At 37.5% G+C, this 18134-nt stretch overlaps 1 protein-coding gene across 7 annotated transcripts in view; it reads left to right on the forward strand.

The window, feature by feature from the left end:
* Positions 1 to 17880, forward strand: part of LOC123671710 (homeobox protein homothorax) — a 232707-nt gene extending 214827 nt beyond the window's left edge. For 5 of the 7 annotated variants that reach the window (XM_045605697.1, XM_045605691.1, XM_045605696.1 and 2 more), the window contains 3 exons: positions 11825 to 11883; positions 15384 to 15545; positions 17285 to 17880. In XM_045605697.1, the coding sequence (XP_045461653.1) occupies positions 11825 to 11883; positions 15384 to 15544 (220 nt within the window). In that variant the 3' untranslated portion in view covers position 15545; positions 17285 to 17880. The remainder of the gene's footprint in view (positions 1 to 11824; positions 11884 to 15383; positions 15546 to 17284) is intronic. The other 2 variants (XM_045605692.1, XM_045605695.1) reach the window with 1 other exon arrangement.
* The last annotated feature ends 254 nt before the right edge of the window (positions 17881 to 18134 follow it).

Genomic DNA, 18134 nt, shown 5'->3' on the forward strand with positions numbered 1-18134 from the left:
CACTTCTTATGTCCTATAGTGAATCAACGTTTCATATTAACTCAAAATATATTGAAATAAATACCTAAATATATCAGAAATTCATAAAACAAACTTCAAGCGGGCCAAACGACGTGAAACAACCGATGACACTAGTAGAGCATAAGTTGCCAAACCTTGAATTTCAGCAAGAAGATACAGAAAATAATAAATATTCTGCTTTTTTAAATTCGACAATTAGGAAAAATATCGAATTCCAAATATTCAAATTTGCATATTTAATCGGGAATCACTCAAATAAATTTATTTCATTCAATATAATAATATACATTCATAACGATATAGTAAACTTGTGGATTTAAAAATATATCACAATACGACAACGTAATCTAACCAGTTGGGGACATGAAAAATTGCGTATACTCCCTCTATCTATGTTTATTACTCTATGATATCATCCCACAGAGTCAAATACAGTTAATCACAACAATCTTACTACTTTTACAACGATTTGCAATGTTCATACATCAATTCACAGCTACTATATTCTTCAAACTGAAATATTATATTTAAATGTTATATAAAATTTTCAATTCCAAATTGAGACGCAAAGAAATTTAGTCGTCTTGCCGTACCCGCCATTCAGGAACTTGTTATTCTAAACGTCATTATAAACGAATTGAGGTTAGAATAAAGGATCATAGAATCCAACCACAGAATATCCATCCAATTGTCACAGAACTCGCTGTGCTGATCTTTATCTTCGGATTTCGGCTATCGCGAAAGGGAAAAGTCATTTTCTCGAGTTTTTCGACGAGGTTTTACCTGGTCTAATAGGAGTTCTTGATTAATCGTCATTCCGGGCCCGATTCGTCCTGGGCGCGCCGTTATCAGTCCTGTCCGGATGTTCGGTCACGGCAAGACATCGTCGGCAGCGATCTCCTTCGCCCTCTCGCCGCCCCTCCGTGATCCGGGCGGCAATTTACGAGTGAGTTTCATTGTCGTCGGATGATGCCGCCGGCGAACGACTCTCCGAGGAGTAATATCGGGGCACCTAATAGCTTACCAAATAGCCTTTGAAACACCTTTTTAATGAACTATTGTACCGGGAAATGAAAATAGGGACCGTTAGAACAATAACAACCGGCGTCTACGCTTCCCGTTGCTCTTGTACCACCGCAGCGCTATCTCTCTCGTACGTGAATCACGAGGGTTTATCTGCGATAGTGGCGCTTCCTAATAACGTCTCCTACGTGGCGGTTATTGCCGATTAAGGAACACCTTTTCTAATTAACCAAATTACCATTACGCGCGTTACGATATTGCTTAATTCCTTTCGGCTACTTCGGTTTCGAAAAGGTGATAACGGGCGCGCGTTTCGAAAATTGGATTACGCCGACGGCGAAGCGATTTTGGACACCCCTCGAATTCGAATATTTTCCTCGTGTTGGATAAATCTTAAATCTTTGAATTGGAGTTACAAAGGTGATTCCTTGGATGATTTTAAGGAAGAAAAGTCATATAAACTTGGGCCCGCAAACGCTGTGTTTTCGAGATATAGGGTGTTTCTTGTAGTCCTAATTTTTGGGGTTGATTTTACCAGTTCATTGAATTATCAAAAATCGTCGTGGGTAAATAAGTACCAACACTTATTACTAATTTATTCATCACAGCTTATTAACTGGATCTTTATTATGATCAGGATATTCTCGAGGATTACTAGAGAATTGTTGAATTTTTTTTCTCGAAATCGGTAGCAGATTCAACAAAACTACAAGAAACCAAAAAGTGTAGTACTGGACCAAAGTTTCGTTCTACATGTTTCTGAACTACCAGTGGTTCGCAAAAAAAAATTCTGGAGGGAAGAAGCGGGCACTGTTCCAGAAAAAATAGCATTCAAAATTCAAATTCAAAATATCTATGCCAAATTTAAGTTGAATATCTTGTGAAATTAGGAAAAACTTTAAAAAAAATCAAACTTTAACACCCTGTATCTTGAGAACGAAGCGTTTGCGGGCCAATGTTTATAAGACTTTTTTTCTCAAAGTAATACGAAGAATTTGTCATTTTCGTTTGTACCTCCAATTTGAGAACACCCTGTATAAACAAAAATACCTATCTGTTTATCTTTTATGCGTTACTTTACCATTAATCGTCGTGCCATGGATTATTATCATCAAGTACACTCCCACGAAGGTTTTAATCGTAGAAAAAAACCAAATTTCATCGAAAGTTTGCAAGATGAAAATTTAACTCTGCGCATTCGCCATTTTGTGGAACTGAACAACAGTTTCTTCAAAATATTTTCCGGTTGATAATAAACGATGAAATTCACCTACGGCAGATAAATCGATGACATATTTCAAAATATTCAGGCAATAATGCATTTTCGAAAAACTCTATTGGTTTCGTTATTTTTCTAAGATTATTTCATCTCCCTTTTAACTAATCAAAATATCTCAAATAATTCCCATTTTTAATCAGTATTCCAAATTCTTCGTGCAATACATGAAGTGACGATGGAACACACTAACAAAACCTACATAAAAAAAATAACCGCTTCAACTCATACTATCTCTAAAAGTCTTAGGGATGTCACAAAGTCGTAATAGAACTGGGAGAGAAATCATTGAACATTACGATGTAATTCATCTTCAATTTTGATACAAATTTCGATACCAAAATCGTATCTATATTATGACGATGTAGGAATCACCACTAAAACAACTGTTGAAATTCCTTCGAGAAATTAAATATGCGTTATGTGATTTTTGTTTTGTAGACCTACAAAAAGGTTATGTCAATATTGAATGTCGGTTGCAATTTGGCGAATGCGTCGGTTTTTTTCCCCCTGTGTAACATGAATTCAACAGGCACTTACATGTGAATTCATTATTTCAATCGTCATAAACATGACTATTTCTCTTTCGCTAAGTATTTTATTACAAAATATTATATTCTATTCGTATATTTCCGAGATTATCTCAAACCTAATACTCATTCAATATGTAATTGGTTTTTCAACCATTAATTTTGATGTGGTTCAGTGGAAGAAAATAAGTGAAAACTTATATTATAACCATAAAGGAAAATATAATTATCAGTATTGATAGCTTGCCCATAGAATTACATATTCTGATGAAGGATCTTGACTCTATTCAACCAAACTAGCAGATTATGTAGACATAAACCCAATAATCAAAATTAGCCGGGACATATTTTGGACTGCAGGGACGCGAAGGCAATAATTCAGGAGAACCAGCGTCTATGCAGTCTACGCCGTTTCAATAAGTTATTTCGGAAACTATTACACACATACACACACCAGTCGCAGACGGGCCCCAGAGGGCGCAATGTCCCACCTAATCATGCCTAGTTTCGCAAGCAGGCGTCGTCGTCGGTAAGAGAGAGAATTACGTGCTATAGGTTCCGTTTATTATCGAGAGCGCGTGGATCCCAATTAAGAGGCAGCAGCTGTGAAAATTAATGGAGCACAGCTTTTAAGATGTAATTGGGCACATCCATAACTTCTCTCTCGCGAACTGCGAGCCTCCGTAAAGAACCGCCGCGCGGCGCTCGTGCAGATTCCGGCGACATCTGATTCCCATCAATAAACAACTCTTAATAATACTACGTGTAGTGTATGTGTGTACATGCCAGGCGGCGGTGCACACTCGCGCTGTGTAATTGTTTCGTAGTACTTTGGCCCCTTTCGCCCCATTTGTCAGCCGACCTTCGGGGGGCGCTAATGCGCTCAAGGATTAACCCGGAGCTCTACGGGATTGAAACACATCTCATAGACGCATACACTTCCGATATTAAAGTGTAGAAATGTTCAGGGTGACATTTTTATGAATCGGCATTTCCAGATGGCGCTAGTATCTGAAGTGAAGTAGAAGTACCTTTTTTTCCACAAAATTTCATTAGAGTTGAACGTCGTTCCAACGGTAATTTTGATTCTAAAATGGTACAAAAAACATACTATGCACGTTATTTTTGATCTTGTATCCCTATCAACTCAAGAAAAGTCTAATTTACACATAAGCAACGCGCACTGAGCGTTCGAAAGAGCTGATATTTCTGTGGAACCATTCATGCTCCATTCCCATATCAAATTAAATAAATATCAGATTCCGGTAATTCTATATTGGTGCCTGATCATCGTGCTTCCAATATCTGGAAAACGTGAAAATCGTATGGTATATCCAAAGTCACTTGAACTAGTCCATAATAACGCTTGGCCAGATGTTATAGCAAAACATCATTCGTCCATGCGAATCATCAGAAAGTAATTAAGAAGTGATAGATGTAGCCACAGAGTGTAACCAAAAACGCCGCCGAAGTGGAACGTGAACTATTCAGCCAATAGAAAAAACCAAATCGAAACATTCTTGTTTCTAAGACGATTTGATAAGTACCAGCGTTTTTTGGAAAGGTTTGAACTTGTTTTTCGGTTAGCAAACAAATCCTAAGAAAATAATGAATTTCCTTTGTATCATATCAGAATCGTCATCCGTCTCTCCCATCTCTAATCGTTCCAACAGAACAAGGGATGAGGTGAACTGCCGTACGCGTCATATATATAATTTTCGCCAGAAGGGTTCGTGAGAGTGAACGCGTGCGATCTCAGCGACATCTGATTCCCATCAATAAACAAGTCCTAATAATACGGTGTACACATACACGCGCGCTCTCTAATGTAATTGTTTTTGCGTGGAACCCTTGACGTCTAATCTGTCAGCGAGGCAGGAGCCAGAAGTGGCGAGAGAGCATCGAGGGAAAGGGGTGAAGCGATCAGCGATTTCTCATTCCCCCTAATGCGGAAACGATAATTGCGAATGGAATAACATTTATTTGCCGGAGTGCTGCGCTGGACAACGATCGGAGAATTCCCGACAAGTGTTCAGGGCGTTTGAAGGCGAAGGGTTCCAGGGGATCATTAGGCAAGATTTCGCCCCCTACGCGGTAATGGGACGCATTCCCTGAAACCCTACACCCCCCAAAAGGGTTGATGAAAACAATGGACGAAATCGCTTTTCTCCGCTAAGTCCTTGTTCACACGCCCTACCGTCGATAAGACAGCCATTTTTACCATTATGTCCCGGGAAAGCCAAACAATCAACTTACCGAACCGCCAAACGTATCCAATTTATACACGTAGAACCTAACCCCCACACAGAGGATGGCACCTTTTTAAAATTAATCCTCTTTCAGTTGGTTCGATGAATTAGCAATAGGGATGTTGTCTATATTTTGAAATTGCTTTCAATTTGTAGATAAGCTGTATATAAACAAGAAAAAAATATTTTCATGGAAAAATTTAGAAAGTTCCAATGAAAAATACGTAAATAGAAAAGGTTTTCAAAATTTCCGCTGAAATGCACGATTCTGTCACGGTATTATGGTGACGTCACTGCATAATAGTCACCACCATAGACAAACTAACTATGATCTCCACGTGCTAACGGTCTGTCAAAAACTGAACTGATATCAGCTGATTTTGAATATTCAATATTTAGATCGACAAAATGCAGACCTTCTTTTTGTCTCTTGTTGAGTGAAGTTCTGTGAAGTGTTCACGATCATAGAAGAAAAATAACTGACCAAGAACTGTGGTTTTCCTTGTATCGTGGTGAAACGTACATAAAAATAACTCGGCGGATTTCCTCCACTCGTCAAATGAGAGATGGGCCGATAACCTCTCGTTCCGCAGATAAAACGGCCAATTCTACGGTTTAAGCGAAGGCGCAATCCGAGTGGAAATATCGAAACTACCCACTCGCCTTAATCACCCCCCTTCCTATTTGTCTATTCCTCGGGCGACCTCTGATCTCTCAATTTCCTGAAATCTGAAGAAATTGGTAGGGACTCGTCCGGCCCCCGGCCAGTTATTACCTACTCAACGGCCATTTCTATGCATGTCTCGGCGGAGCAAATAAAGGGGGCCGAGGCGCATTATCCCGTGCGCCTCGCGAACTCCATGGTCACCGTGACGGCCGATGATTTGTACGGAAACGTGCAGGCGAAAATTGCCGATCGGGCGGAATTCTAACGAGAAGGCCGAATCCCGGAAAAACGCCCCTGCACTCAACGTTAAATTTTCTAATGACATAGAGGAGAGAATAATTCGGTTTTTGCTGCTCTTAAGTTCTGATGATGATGAAATATCGTCAAATCCATTGTCGTACCCTTAGATCTTGAAGTACCTGCACCAGCTACACCTAACTCTTTGTGAGGATCGAGTTTGTAAGATTCCTTTACATGTTTTATCCTCAGCAGGGGAACTTGCATGGAACCCGTTTTAAAACATTATTTCTCTAATTCTGTGGTTATTCCGTTCATTCTTCCACATCTTGTAGAACAAAATCGTGCGAGAATATATCAGAAACGCACAGTTTTCATGGTTATATTTTATTATTCTATGTTGGTACTCCGAACTTTCCGCCACGGCTTTATCTGTCAATTCATCAATTTGCCTTAAAGAAATCAGTTCTGCCAACCAACATTTTTCAATGCAAAAATCACTTAATTATATTTATGGAAATATTTCATTAATTTCAATGAAAATGCAATGAATTAGAGAAAATAATGTATAATACTCGTACAGAAGGCTCATTCTACCACTCGTTCATTCCAAAACTCGCCACTTCGTGGCTCGTTTTTGATTTTTGAACTCGTGGAAGAATATCAATACCTTCTGCACTTGTATTATAAATAACTATTCTCTATTTCATTATAGTAATGAGTTCAATACAGTAGTAAAAACAGTGCTGTAATGAACTCATTACAGCATTGTTTTCAGTTATATTTTTCGTTTTGTGGTGGTCAACATCGACTTCCGATCCTATCAAATTTCAACACACGTCAATTGTCAATTCAATATAATTTGGATATAGTGAAATGATTTGCAACATTATTTGCAATTTCTCTTAATTCTGGTGGTGTTAAATCGACTTCGACAGACATAATTCACTAATTCAATGCATAATTACAAATTATTTCAAAATTCGAAACGTATGATTCAGATTCCGCAATCTGTCAATTTTCGTAACAGTCACACCAACTGCCAAAATTCAATGGAAAAGTCACTAGGAAGTCAAATCTAAATTTTCCATTGAATTTCGACAATATTCCACAAAACTTGACTGAAATAGAGAAAATATCGTCTATTACTCGTTGCAAAAGACAATTCTAACAATCATGCGATTGCTCCTTGCTTTGCTCCTTCATCGCTCGTTTTCGAATTTCGCATTCGTGTTGGAAAAGCATCCCATTTCGCACCTTGTTTTAGAATGTACTATTAAGTATTTGCCAATAATTGCCTAGACTACTATTTGTTTCAAACCACCTGAACTACTACTATCGGCCACATCTATCTAGTAAGTTAGATGATTGTCTTTACTCTATATACGCCAATTTTGTTTATTGATGAAGCCATTTAACCAAAAATGAGCTTCATCACTTAGCACAATTCTTATATGAAAATGCTCATCTTCAATCAGCCCCATCAGCAAAAATGCAACACGAACGATGGTCTTTCGATTAATGATGAATTGCCAAACCTTACTGAGCAGAAATGTCAATACAGTTTGACATTATCAACTGTCAAACCATAGACAACAACCATCGAAACTTCTCATGCAGATAAAGAAACACTCGTTATAAATGTATGACACATAATTAACGAGTCATGAGGCTCGGTAGGAACGAATACATTTGAGAGCCCTTTAGCATGAATTTCGCGACATAGGTGAGGGGTTCAGCGTGCGGGGGTGGCTCTCACATATATAATACGTGAACGCGAAACAGAAACAGACCAATATTTTCCGCGCAATTTGTTTCCGCGAACATTAATCACGGGGAGAGAGCCGGGGCAAGACGGAGGCAGCCCGGGCGACAAGTTATGCACGGTCTCCGAGCAAGGATTAAAGAAGGGTAGCGCCGAGCAGTTCGGGGGCCCAGACACGACACACATGTGGCGCGAGAATAAAGAAAACAGTAATTGCAGATCTCTGGCTCGGCTGTGTCTTTATGGTCGGGGGCGGCTATAAATTTCAGCTTTAATATCTCTCGGCATATAAACGCCCCCGAGGTCGCAAGCTGACGCTGATGATGGAGTCCGTGTTGACCCCGCGCGCGCGGAGGCTGCGCCATCTGCAACCAATTACTAACGACATAATTACTGCAAGGTCCCGGCTCTTTGGCAATTTTCGTCGGCACGTATCGAACAAATCATCGGACGTCACGGTGACCATAGACCCGGGGACGCAATTGCGAGACGCGCATAGAAATTGCCCTAGAACAGGCCGGTCCAATATCACACCCCATCCACTCGACAATTTTCCACGGCAGTATATCCGCATTTTCTTGAAGGATTGGATTACGTCGCACCCCATTTTTTTCTTCTTCTTTGTGTTATTAGCGGTAAATCCTGATCGAGCCTCGGATTATAGCGACTCTACACCTAAGCAGAAAGCCTCTACCACCAAGTATTAAATAAAACACACAGGGTGTTCTTAAAATGGAAAAACAAAGAAAAATGATAGATTTTTGTGATGATTATACCAGTTTATCGAATCTTTTCTAAACTTCGCTACACATTGGGTAAATAAGTACCAAACCTTATAATTAATTAATTCATTAATCACAGCTTACTAAGTGGATTTGATTATAATTTGCATTTTCCTGAGAATTACTAGAAAATTGTTTGAATTTTTTTTTTCTTGAAATCGGTTCTACACCCGTTATCTCGAAAACAAAGCGTCTGCGGGCCTATGTTTATAGCACTTTTCTTCCATAAAATGATCCGAGGAATCTGTCAATTTTGTTTGTACCTTCAATTTAGGAATACCCTGTATTTCGAATCAGTTTGATACATCAGAACTGTCTACACAAATGCCACTCCAGTACGTTATTCGCTGAAAATCGGTATCCAAAAAAATACTCGTCATGAATTGATGATAAAACGAAATAATAAAGTTATGTTCTTCGTGTGAATTCGAGTCAAATAACACTAAGGTCCGGTATTATAAAATAATAACCGACGGTTGAACCGTCGGTTATCCTATATAATATCTGCCCTTAGTAACATTTTTATCATTGAACCAAGAGAATATAATTTTTTTCAAGTTGAATGGCCTGAATGTTCAGTTCTATTGCAGGCCTAGTTACATGTTACCTGTGATTTTTGACGCGAAACAATAAAATAGTGTCGAAGAGCTATAGTTGCCGTAATGGCTATCTTGAATCTTAGTTACTAGCCTTAGTTGACCAGTTGCTTTTCTTTCAGTTCTATTATTTCCTTTTGTCACATGAGCCTCATTGCAGTAAATAATCGATAAACTATCAACGTTGATATTTATAGCATAAGTTGCCTCAGATGTAGTCATTTCGTAGCCAAAATATAGACGTGATAAAATCATTCCTTGTGAGCGTATTCTGCCAATGTAACTGTGTAGGAGAAAAAAAGGAGTGAAAGAGAAACTTCAATTAGGCGAATCCGATGACCTCGAAAACATAAAACGTCAAAATGATGGAGTATGGCAGGAGTATGTATCAAAAATCGATGTAGCGCACTTCCGTCGCTTTTATGAATAATACAGGGAACGATGCAACTGTAATAGTCGCCGTGGGAAGGCACCCTAATGGATAGGGGAAACTGATCCTACAAAATTCCTAGTAATTTTGTTTATGTGTGACGCGCGAGCAGGGAAAGCTCGCAGGAGAAAACGGGATAATCGAAATATGGCCCGGGCGCGACACCGGGGCCGCCGCAACTTCCTACCGCTCCATTTTCATCAAGAAATTGCATCCCTTTACACCCCCAGAAAAGAGAAAATTACTTTGTAAAAGTAATACGGGAACGCGAGAGCTTCCCGCTAGATCTCCCAGAAGACGTTTATAATTTCATTTGATTTTATAAATATAATACTCACCCCGAATGCACGGAAAGATTAATAACGCCAAGGTGGAGAAGAATATTGCCGCCTCAATATTGCGCTCTACTCAAATGCGATGCCTTTTTCTTCTTTTATTCACCGTTACGCTCGTTCCGCTTTTAATACGCTAGAGGATCATCTCGGAAATTACGGACTCGCGGATACGATGCGAATATTCTTTCAAATTACCGAATAAAAACTTTTTGGTTCTAATCTAACCTAAAAACATCAAATATAATTGTTCACAGAAACATCAGACTTGAACCTAACCTATCAATTCAGGATCAAACAGTGGTCTACAGAAACATATCAGTCTTGAACCTAACCTATGAACATAAAGTCAAGCAATCAGTTTTGGACCTAACCTATCAACTCAGGATCAAACAGTGGTCAACAGAAACATCAGACTCGAACATAACCGAGAAACATAGGATCAAACAATGGATCACAGAAAGCTATCAGTCTTGAACCTAACCTATAAACACATAATCGAACAGTGGCAGAAACCCATCAGAAACCAACTTAACCTTAAAACATATCATATAGTGGCCTACCGAAACGGATATCAGTTTTATGAAATTTAGACAAAAAACGAACCCATTTGGGCCGAGTTAGTATTTCGAAAAAAGCCTCAACATAATCGGGAACCCCCATTGTTGAATTGCGCCATCGGAATCGCTGGCGAACGCATTAATCCCAGAAATTATTTACTAAAACATCCGTGGTGGAATCCATCCCACTGATTGATTTCCATAATATCCATTTCGACTGCGCCAATTTCACAGTTGACAGATAAAGGACGACGAAGAGAGCGGGTAAAATAATACGACCGCCAGATGTAACATTACCCACAAATATCCGATAATAACTAGGTTTGTTTCGCATCCATTCGTGATGCGAAACGTTGCACTGGCGGCACCGAGCAGCGAAACTGTCAATGTTCGTCAAAATCGCGCTCGGACTAATCCGCAGCGACACCGGAAATGATTGGGTTCTCCATCGACCGATTGGAATCGTTTCCGACGCCATTCGGTTAATGTACAGCATACATCACGCCCTACCACCAGGGCCGTTTCCGAACACTACCGAAATAAACGTCAAATCCACTCAACTTTCCGCCGGAATCGTTCCAATATTCTATGGTCTCAGGATACGTCACAGAAAACGTATGAATGAATCTCGCTCATCTGTGATCCGGGCAGCGTTCCGATTTTCGACGAAGTTCCATTATCGATGACCACCTGATTGGGGTACAAACCGTGTTAGAGACGGTCCTGTCGTGATTTGGCGTGCACTCTCGAAAATTTGGATATATGTCCGAATTAGGAACAGCAAAACGGCGAAACTGTGCAATGCAGTTGTTTCGACGAGTGAATAAATAACGTTCACGGTTAGTAAAATCGCTGGACTAAATGATCAATAGCTGATCGAAATTGATTTCATGAATATAAAAACAAAGTTCATTCTGTCGGGCGGTTACTGCGATCTATCTACCTGTCTACTCGTGACACATTACAAAAGCCAAATTGAATAAAGCTTTTTTCGCGATTATTCTTTTTTTTGGCTACCGGTGACGTCCAACAAAGATCTAGACGGCACGCGAATCGTGTATTTCACGCTTTGGTTATTTCTATTGTCTATGGTTCGTTACCCAAGACGTTTTTCCCAATTCTCTCATCTTTGGAAAATTGAAAGATTCAGCAAGCAATACTTAGCATAATAATTATTCGTATATTTCGATAATATCACTGAATACATATTTATGAATATGTTCAATTCAATTCAATTTCCAGATATTTGAGTTATCTGATCGATATAATCATTTATTAGTTAAATTATGTTACATGTATAATGTATACCATTATTGTTTTTATAATTTTTTTTAAATCATTTCTTTTTTTTTGCAGGTTTATTAATGCTAGGCGGAGAATAGTTCAACCTATGATAGACCAATCGAATAGGGCAGGTGAGTCGACATTTTTTTCTAATATTAGATAGCCAAGAAGATTAAGTTCGAACAAGTTTTTAGATCTTTTCTGTATTTTACTATTTGTTGTGAAAGTCGTTGTTGGTTGTAATTGAAACTTATGGCAACTTAAGTTCACATATTCATTGCGCTCAGGATGATGAAGCACTGCCGAATTTTCCGAAGGAAGAGTGGCTCCATCTATAGAGGTCTCTCTCATTGGGGCCAAACTTGTTTGTAATGTATACTACATTCACATCAGTTTGGAATGTTCCTCCAGGGAAATGATTAATCGCTGTAATGGTAGTAATTGGAATAAAGGGTTGCTCGGTATAGGGGAGATCATAATTCCGAATGAAATTAAGGAAATTACTGAGTGATGCACCGAAAATGATCATTAAGGGATGTTTTTCAATCTTTGGGAAGGGAGAATTTCGGTGAACCCCGAAAAGAACACGGAAGGGGTTGCGGGAATGTAAGAATAAATAAACTACGGGTCAGAATGAATAAATTGTTTATTCCATAGAGTAATAAACATAGATAGAGGGAGTATACGCAGTTTTTTTACATGTCCCCAACATGGTTAGATTACGTTGTCGAGTTGTGATATATTTTCAAATCTACATTTTTAGGTACTATATCGTTATGAATGTATATTATATCGAATAAAATATATTTATTTGAGTGATTCCTGATCAAATATGCAATTTTGAATATTTCAAATCCGATATTTTCCTATTTGCAGAATTCATAATAAGCAGAATATTTATTATTTTTTGTATCTACCTGCTGAAATCCAAGGTTTGGCAACTTTTGCTCTCCTAGTATCATCAGTTGTTTCACATCGTTTGGCGTGCTTGAAGTTTGTTTGTTGAATTTCTGATATATTTAGGTATTCATTTCAATATATTTTGAGTTAATATGAAACTATGGGACATAAGAGAGCGTCATTTGTGGAGAAACTCGCGAAATGAGTTAAATATCCTATCACTGATATGTTTTCATTTCCGCGCGCTTCATGTCAAATTTGATAGTTCATGTTGGGGACAAAATTTGCTACCTGAAAATTACATATGCTCCCTCTATCTATATTACTCTGAAGTTTATTCGATGTGTCGAAGATCGGACGTGTACCGTTATTTCAGAAGGAATCCAGTTCTGACAGTCGGAAAACCTACTTGCTCCGCTATCTTTAAGCTCCAGAGGTTGCTCTCAAAAACGCCCAACTCACTCTCGAATAAATCAATCGCATTATGTATCGGATTTATCTAATTTTTTTGTTCTAAATGAATTGTGATTTCCATTAAAGCTTAACGTTGTTCGTCTGATACGGGCCGTACCCAGAGGCCACGGTCTCCATAACTTGTAAGTGGAAAGTCATGTATGATCCGATATCGACGCCTGAGTGTTCGACCGACGGCGCTCTTTGGCCACGGCAATTTTCGCGATCGGAGGGAACTGGTATCGCACGTTTTTCGCTGTCTTATCCTCGATTACTTCTCAATAAAAATCGACCTGCCCACACGCAATGCTACATCTCAACGTGACCCCTCAAAATTGCGGGGGGGAATCTGATAGTCCGAGATCTCAGACGTTACTTATTTTCTCTATTTCAGTATCGTAATGAGTTCATTACAATACTAAAAACAGTGCTGTAATGAACTCATTACAGCATCGTTTTCAGTTATATTTTTCGTTTCGTGGTTGTCTACACTGACTTCCGATCCTATCAAATTTCAACTGACGTCAGTTGTCAATATAATATGATTTGGATATAGTGAAATGAATTGCAACATTATTCGCAATTTCTCTTTATTCTGGTGGTGTTAAATGCATTTCATCAGCCATAATTCACAAATTCAAGGCGTAATTATAAATTATTTAAAAATTCGAAACGTACAATTCAAATTCCGTGATCTGTCAATTTTCGTAACAGTCACACCAACTGCCAAAGTACAATACAAAAGTCACTAGGATGTATAATCTGAATTTTGCATGGAATTTCGACAATATTTCACCAAACTTGACTGAAATAGAGAAAATATCGTCTAATACTCGTTGCAGAAGGTAATTCCAACACTCATTCAATAGGACACTTTTTATGTTTATCATTTTCAATAATATACCTTTTTAATGGTTCTAAAAAAAGAAAAAATTTCAATATCCTATAGCTATGATGCTGCTGGAGCAGGTTCGACAGAAAATTATGTATTTTTCAATTCCAAAAATCCTTTTGTTTCAATATTTCGGATATTTCATGAAATGGTGTAAAAGCAAGGATCTTGCTCCCATCCGATCGACTTGTTTTCGTGCGGGTGCCGAGCTGAAGTGCTGGCACTTTTGGCAGCCTTGACTATGTATTTGAGAAAATATTTCGCCTTTTATCGATTCCAAAAGTAGAAGTTGGGGCTGGCATCGTCCTCCTCGTTCTCGGGTCCTAAAAGATAGATCGAGAGCTATAGAAAAGACCGTGAACCTATCCATCACCGGGTCTTGCAATTGTCGGTTGACAGGCAAGGGCGAGGGGAGATCGGATGAGATGAGAACGTAGCCGAGCACTGGCAGAGCAGCCTTGAGTGGAGTTCAGCTATACGCTCTTCGCCACGAGATGCATCCCGAAGATACGTATACGATACCAGATATTATTATAAAATCGTGAGACGTGGATGTGAAATTACGACGCAGTGATTATTCCATTTTTAAACATACATTTCTCGATAAAATGGAATCGACAGAGTTAAGACCAAACAATTAACAAATTCTATATTTGATGGTTCAAAAACTCTGCCGTCAGATATTCTTCGAATAAACTCTGTTGAAAAATAGAGGGCTATCTGTCTAGTTATGGACATATTATGGTTCGATGAAAATATCTTACAACTCCAAAATTATGATTGCTTTCTCTATTTCAGTATCGTAATGAGTTCGTTACAATATCAAAAACAGTGCTTTAATATACTATTATTGCATATGCGACAGTTGGATGTCAATAACTGCATCAAATTTGGGATCTCTTAAAATACTGTTGTACTTAAAAAAGTTGATAATAAAAGTGACAACTTTTGAATGGATCAGACTCCGGTACTTCACTTAATATCCACATCGTTTTCTATGTCGCTCACATCGATTCCGCTGGCGTTTCCATTGCACTATGGCCTTTTATTAAATAGCGCTACACACGGTTGATAACTGAACTACTTAAAATCTTGAGTTGAAGTAACCAGAATTATCCTAAACAAAATCTAATCCTACCTACCGACCTACTATTTTCAATCGTCGAAATGCTAAAATCTAGATTTATACTCGGAATATGATCAGAAATTCGGAATAGCCAACTAACTTTAAGTTAAGAAGAAAAAATATTTATTATAATATCTAATTTTTCGTAGATTTCCTCTAAAGGGTTGACTCCTAGATTCTTTAACACTCTTCTTTCCTCACTGTAAATAACCTTCAGAAGTAGTTGTCTGAGAACAGTAAGTTACACCACTAACGTTCAGTCTTTTCACCCCATGCAGGTCCTAGTGGAGCATACAGTCCGGACGGCACCATGGGCTACATGATGGATGGACAACAGATGATGCATCGACCGCCTGGTGAACCCGCCTTCCATAACCAGTACGCACACTATCCCGCAGAGTACTATGGACACCATCTGTGAGGTAGGTAACAGTTCCTATATAGCTTCAAGTGAAGATTACATTGAAGCGTTCTGAATCTGTCACCGTCCTTATTCAAGACAAACATGTCTGTATTAGGTTAATATATCTGATATAATATGTCGCTATGGATATTACGTTGTTAAAATGTAAAAAAAAAAAATTGTTAACGATTTTATACCTACTGTGTAGTTATTTATCTTTTTTTTTTATTGTATTCTTGGTTCCTTTTTATCGTGAATGTATTAGTTTTTTTGTATCAATAAAGATGTTTTTTAATTCTATATTTTTTGTTTTTCGAACTTTTTTTTCCACTATGAATTATTGAAACAAATTAGCTGACGTTTCTTCTTTCCTTATTTAATTACAGAAATTTAATTATATAATAAGTAGTTGAAGAAAATCTTTTTGAGCATTCATTATTTTTTTTTCTATAAAATCTGATATATAAGTAGAGTTATTACAAACCTATTTCATTAGTCTAATTATGTAACTTCGAACTTTATGTGAGATCAAGGAAAATTGCTGTTGAAAGGAGAAGAAATATTTGTCTTTCAAATGAAATAATATTGAAAATTAACGCTTTCTAAGTATTTTCAAGTGAAAATACAAATTTATCTGTAATTGTGTGAAATAATCAACGAAAATATCATGAAAAATATGTTTTTTTTTACTATTACTACTACTTTATTTTTATGTTGAAAAAGTAGAATACAAATCAACCCAGAAATTCTCAACACTCAAACTATTGTCAGAAGTGCTTAACGTGAAAATTTTGTAACTTGGATTTTGAAATTCGGTGGTTATTTCGATCTCGAGTATTTGATCTGAAATTTATTGACAATTATAACCTTTTAACGTAGTACAAAATCCTCAATTTGTTTTCGACAAATCTGGAAAATCAACCATTCATTCGTTTTTCAACATTAGGGGTTTATACTACCTTTTTCACTAGGTCTTTCAAGTGGAGATTCATTTTGATTATGTGGGGAAATGCTTGATCGAAGGAAGAAACCTTAGTATGGTAGTTTAGATTTTCATAATAATAATATTTTCATGAAAAAATCAATAGTTTTTGTTATATATTACTTTGCAAATTGAAAGTTTTTTCAATCGTATTTCAATAATGAATTTTTTTCATTAGATGTAATCACCAATTTTTCTAAACCACTACTTCGAGTAAAATTTTCATTGTTTGCTTTCTTGTTTAATAATATTTCCATTTATTGATAAATAAATCCTTACAGTTTTTCAAAAAAAAATGTAAAGATTTTTTTTTTTTGTCATCAGAATGTAAAAATTTACAAATTTTGAAATTTATCATTGAAATAATTGGGATACGATTGAATAACCTTTCAATTTTCAAACTGATGTAAGTAGTGTACACCCTCAATATAAAAATATCAATGGAAGGTTAAATGAATTAAAAGATTTCATTTACCTTCAATTCTGACGTTTGAGTCGATACCATCATTTGGCGTTTAGTAACTTACGGTTATCCAATTGTTGATGAATAACAAAGTGTTGGACATCCTTTCGATCTGATTGAAGATGATTGAGATAAAATCGAATAAAAGTTTGAAAAGAGCGGTTTACATTTCCATCATTTTTTCTGATGATATGTGACTTTTAGTTGTTCAGATGATTAGCCTCAACATACAGACATGTTTCAATAAGAATAAAGTCTTGACTGACGAATTGATTCTGTATGAACGAGACTAATTTCAATTTTTCTGTTGCAGATTCCCCTTTGCGTGTAACAACGACTATGGACATAGAAATATGCAACTCTTAAATGTGATTATTCTCTGTACAAAGTGTAAATGTAGTGCCCCAGTATTTAGTTTACGGGAAGGACTTGTAAAAAAAGTATTAGACTTACTCGTGTGCTGACTACTGTACATAAATTAGAAAATGGTGTGAATTCGTCGTCGCGCATCACAACGCCTGATGGAGGGACAAAAACTCAACCGTGTAAAGTGGTCTCGTAGCTTAGGAATCCTCGATGTGTTACCCAACATCCCAATCTCATATCCCGGCCGCCATCATTTCTGAAACTCTCGTAAAATTGTAATATCCGAAAAAAAAAATTTGATCTTCATTCAGTTTTTCTGGAATCAATTCATCCAGATCCCCGTTTCCCCTTTATCCATAAACGATCAGCCTTTCTTCCCTGCCAGTAAATTGATTTAATCACTTCTCCACAATCATCACGTTTCTTAAAAAAAAAAAAAAATCGCGAAAGTAACGGCACGCATAAATTAATCAAAGGTTGTGCTGTTGTAAATTACTAGTTGTTATATTTGTTGTGATTTTTTTGCTATTTGATGAAAAGAGCTGAAGAAGTCTCCCTGTCCCGAAGAAGATATACGAAACGATATACGTAACTAAGAAACTAGAGAATTTCCTAAAACTAATAATACACAAGTATACAAAACGTTGCAAAGTCACTCAGGTGGTCCACGTTTTCATGTAAGAATCTCACATCTTGTATACTGAAGATGCGCAGTATGCTCCACGAAACCGAACCAGAAGAACCAGAACCTGATTTCGGGTACTATCACTCAATAAGCGAACGGTTTCGTCGAGGAC

Source organism: Harmonia axyridis, chromosome 1, assembly GCF_914767665.1.
Source record: "Harmonia axyridis chromosome 1, icHarAxyr1.1, whole genome shotgun sequence".
Lineage (NCBI taxonomy): Eukaryota > Metazoa > Arthropoda > Insecta > Coleoptera > Coccinellidae > Harmonia > Harmonia axyridis.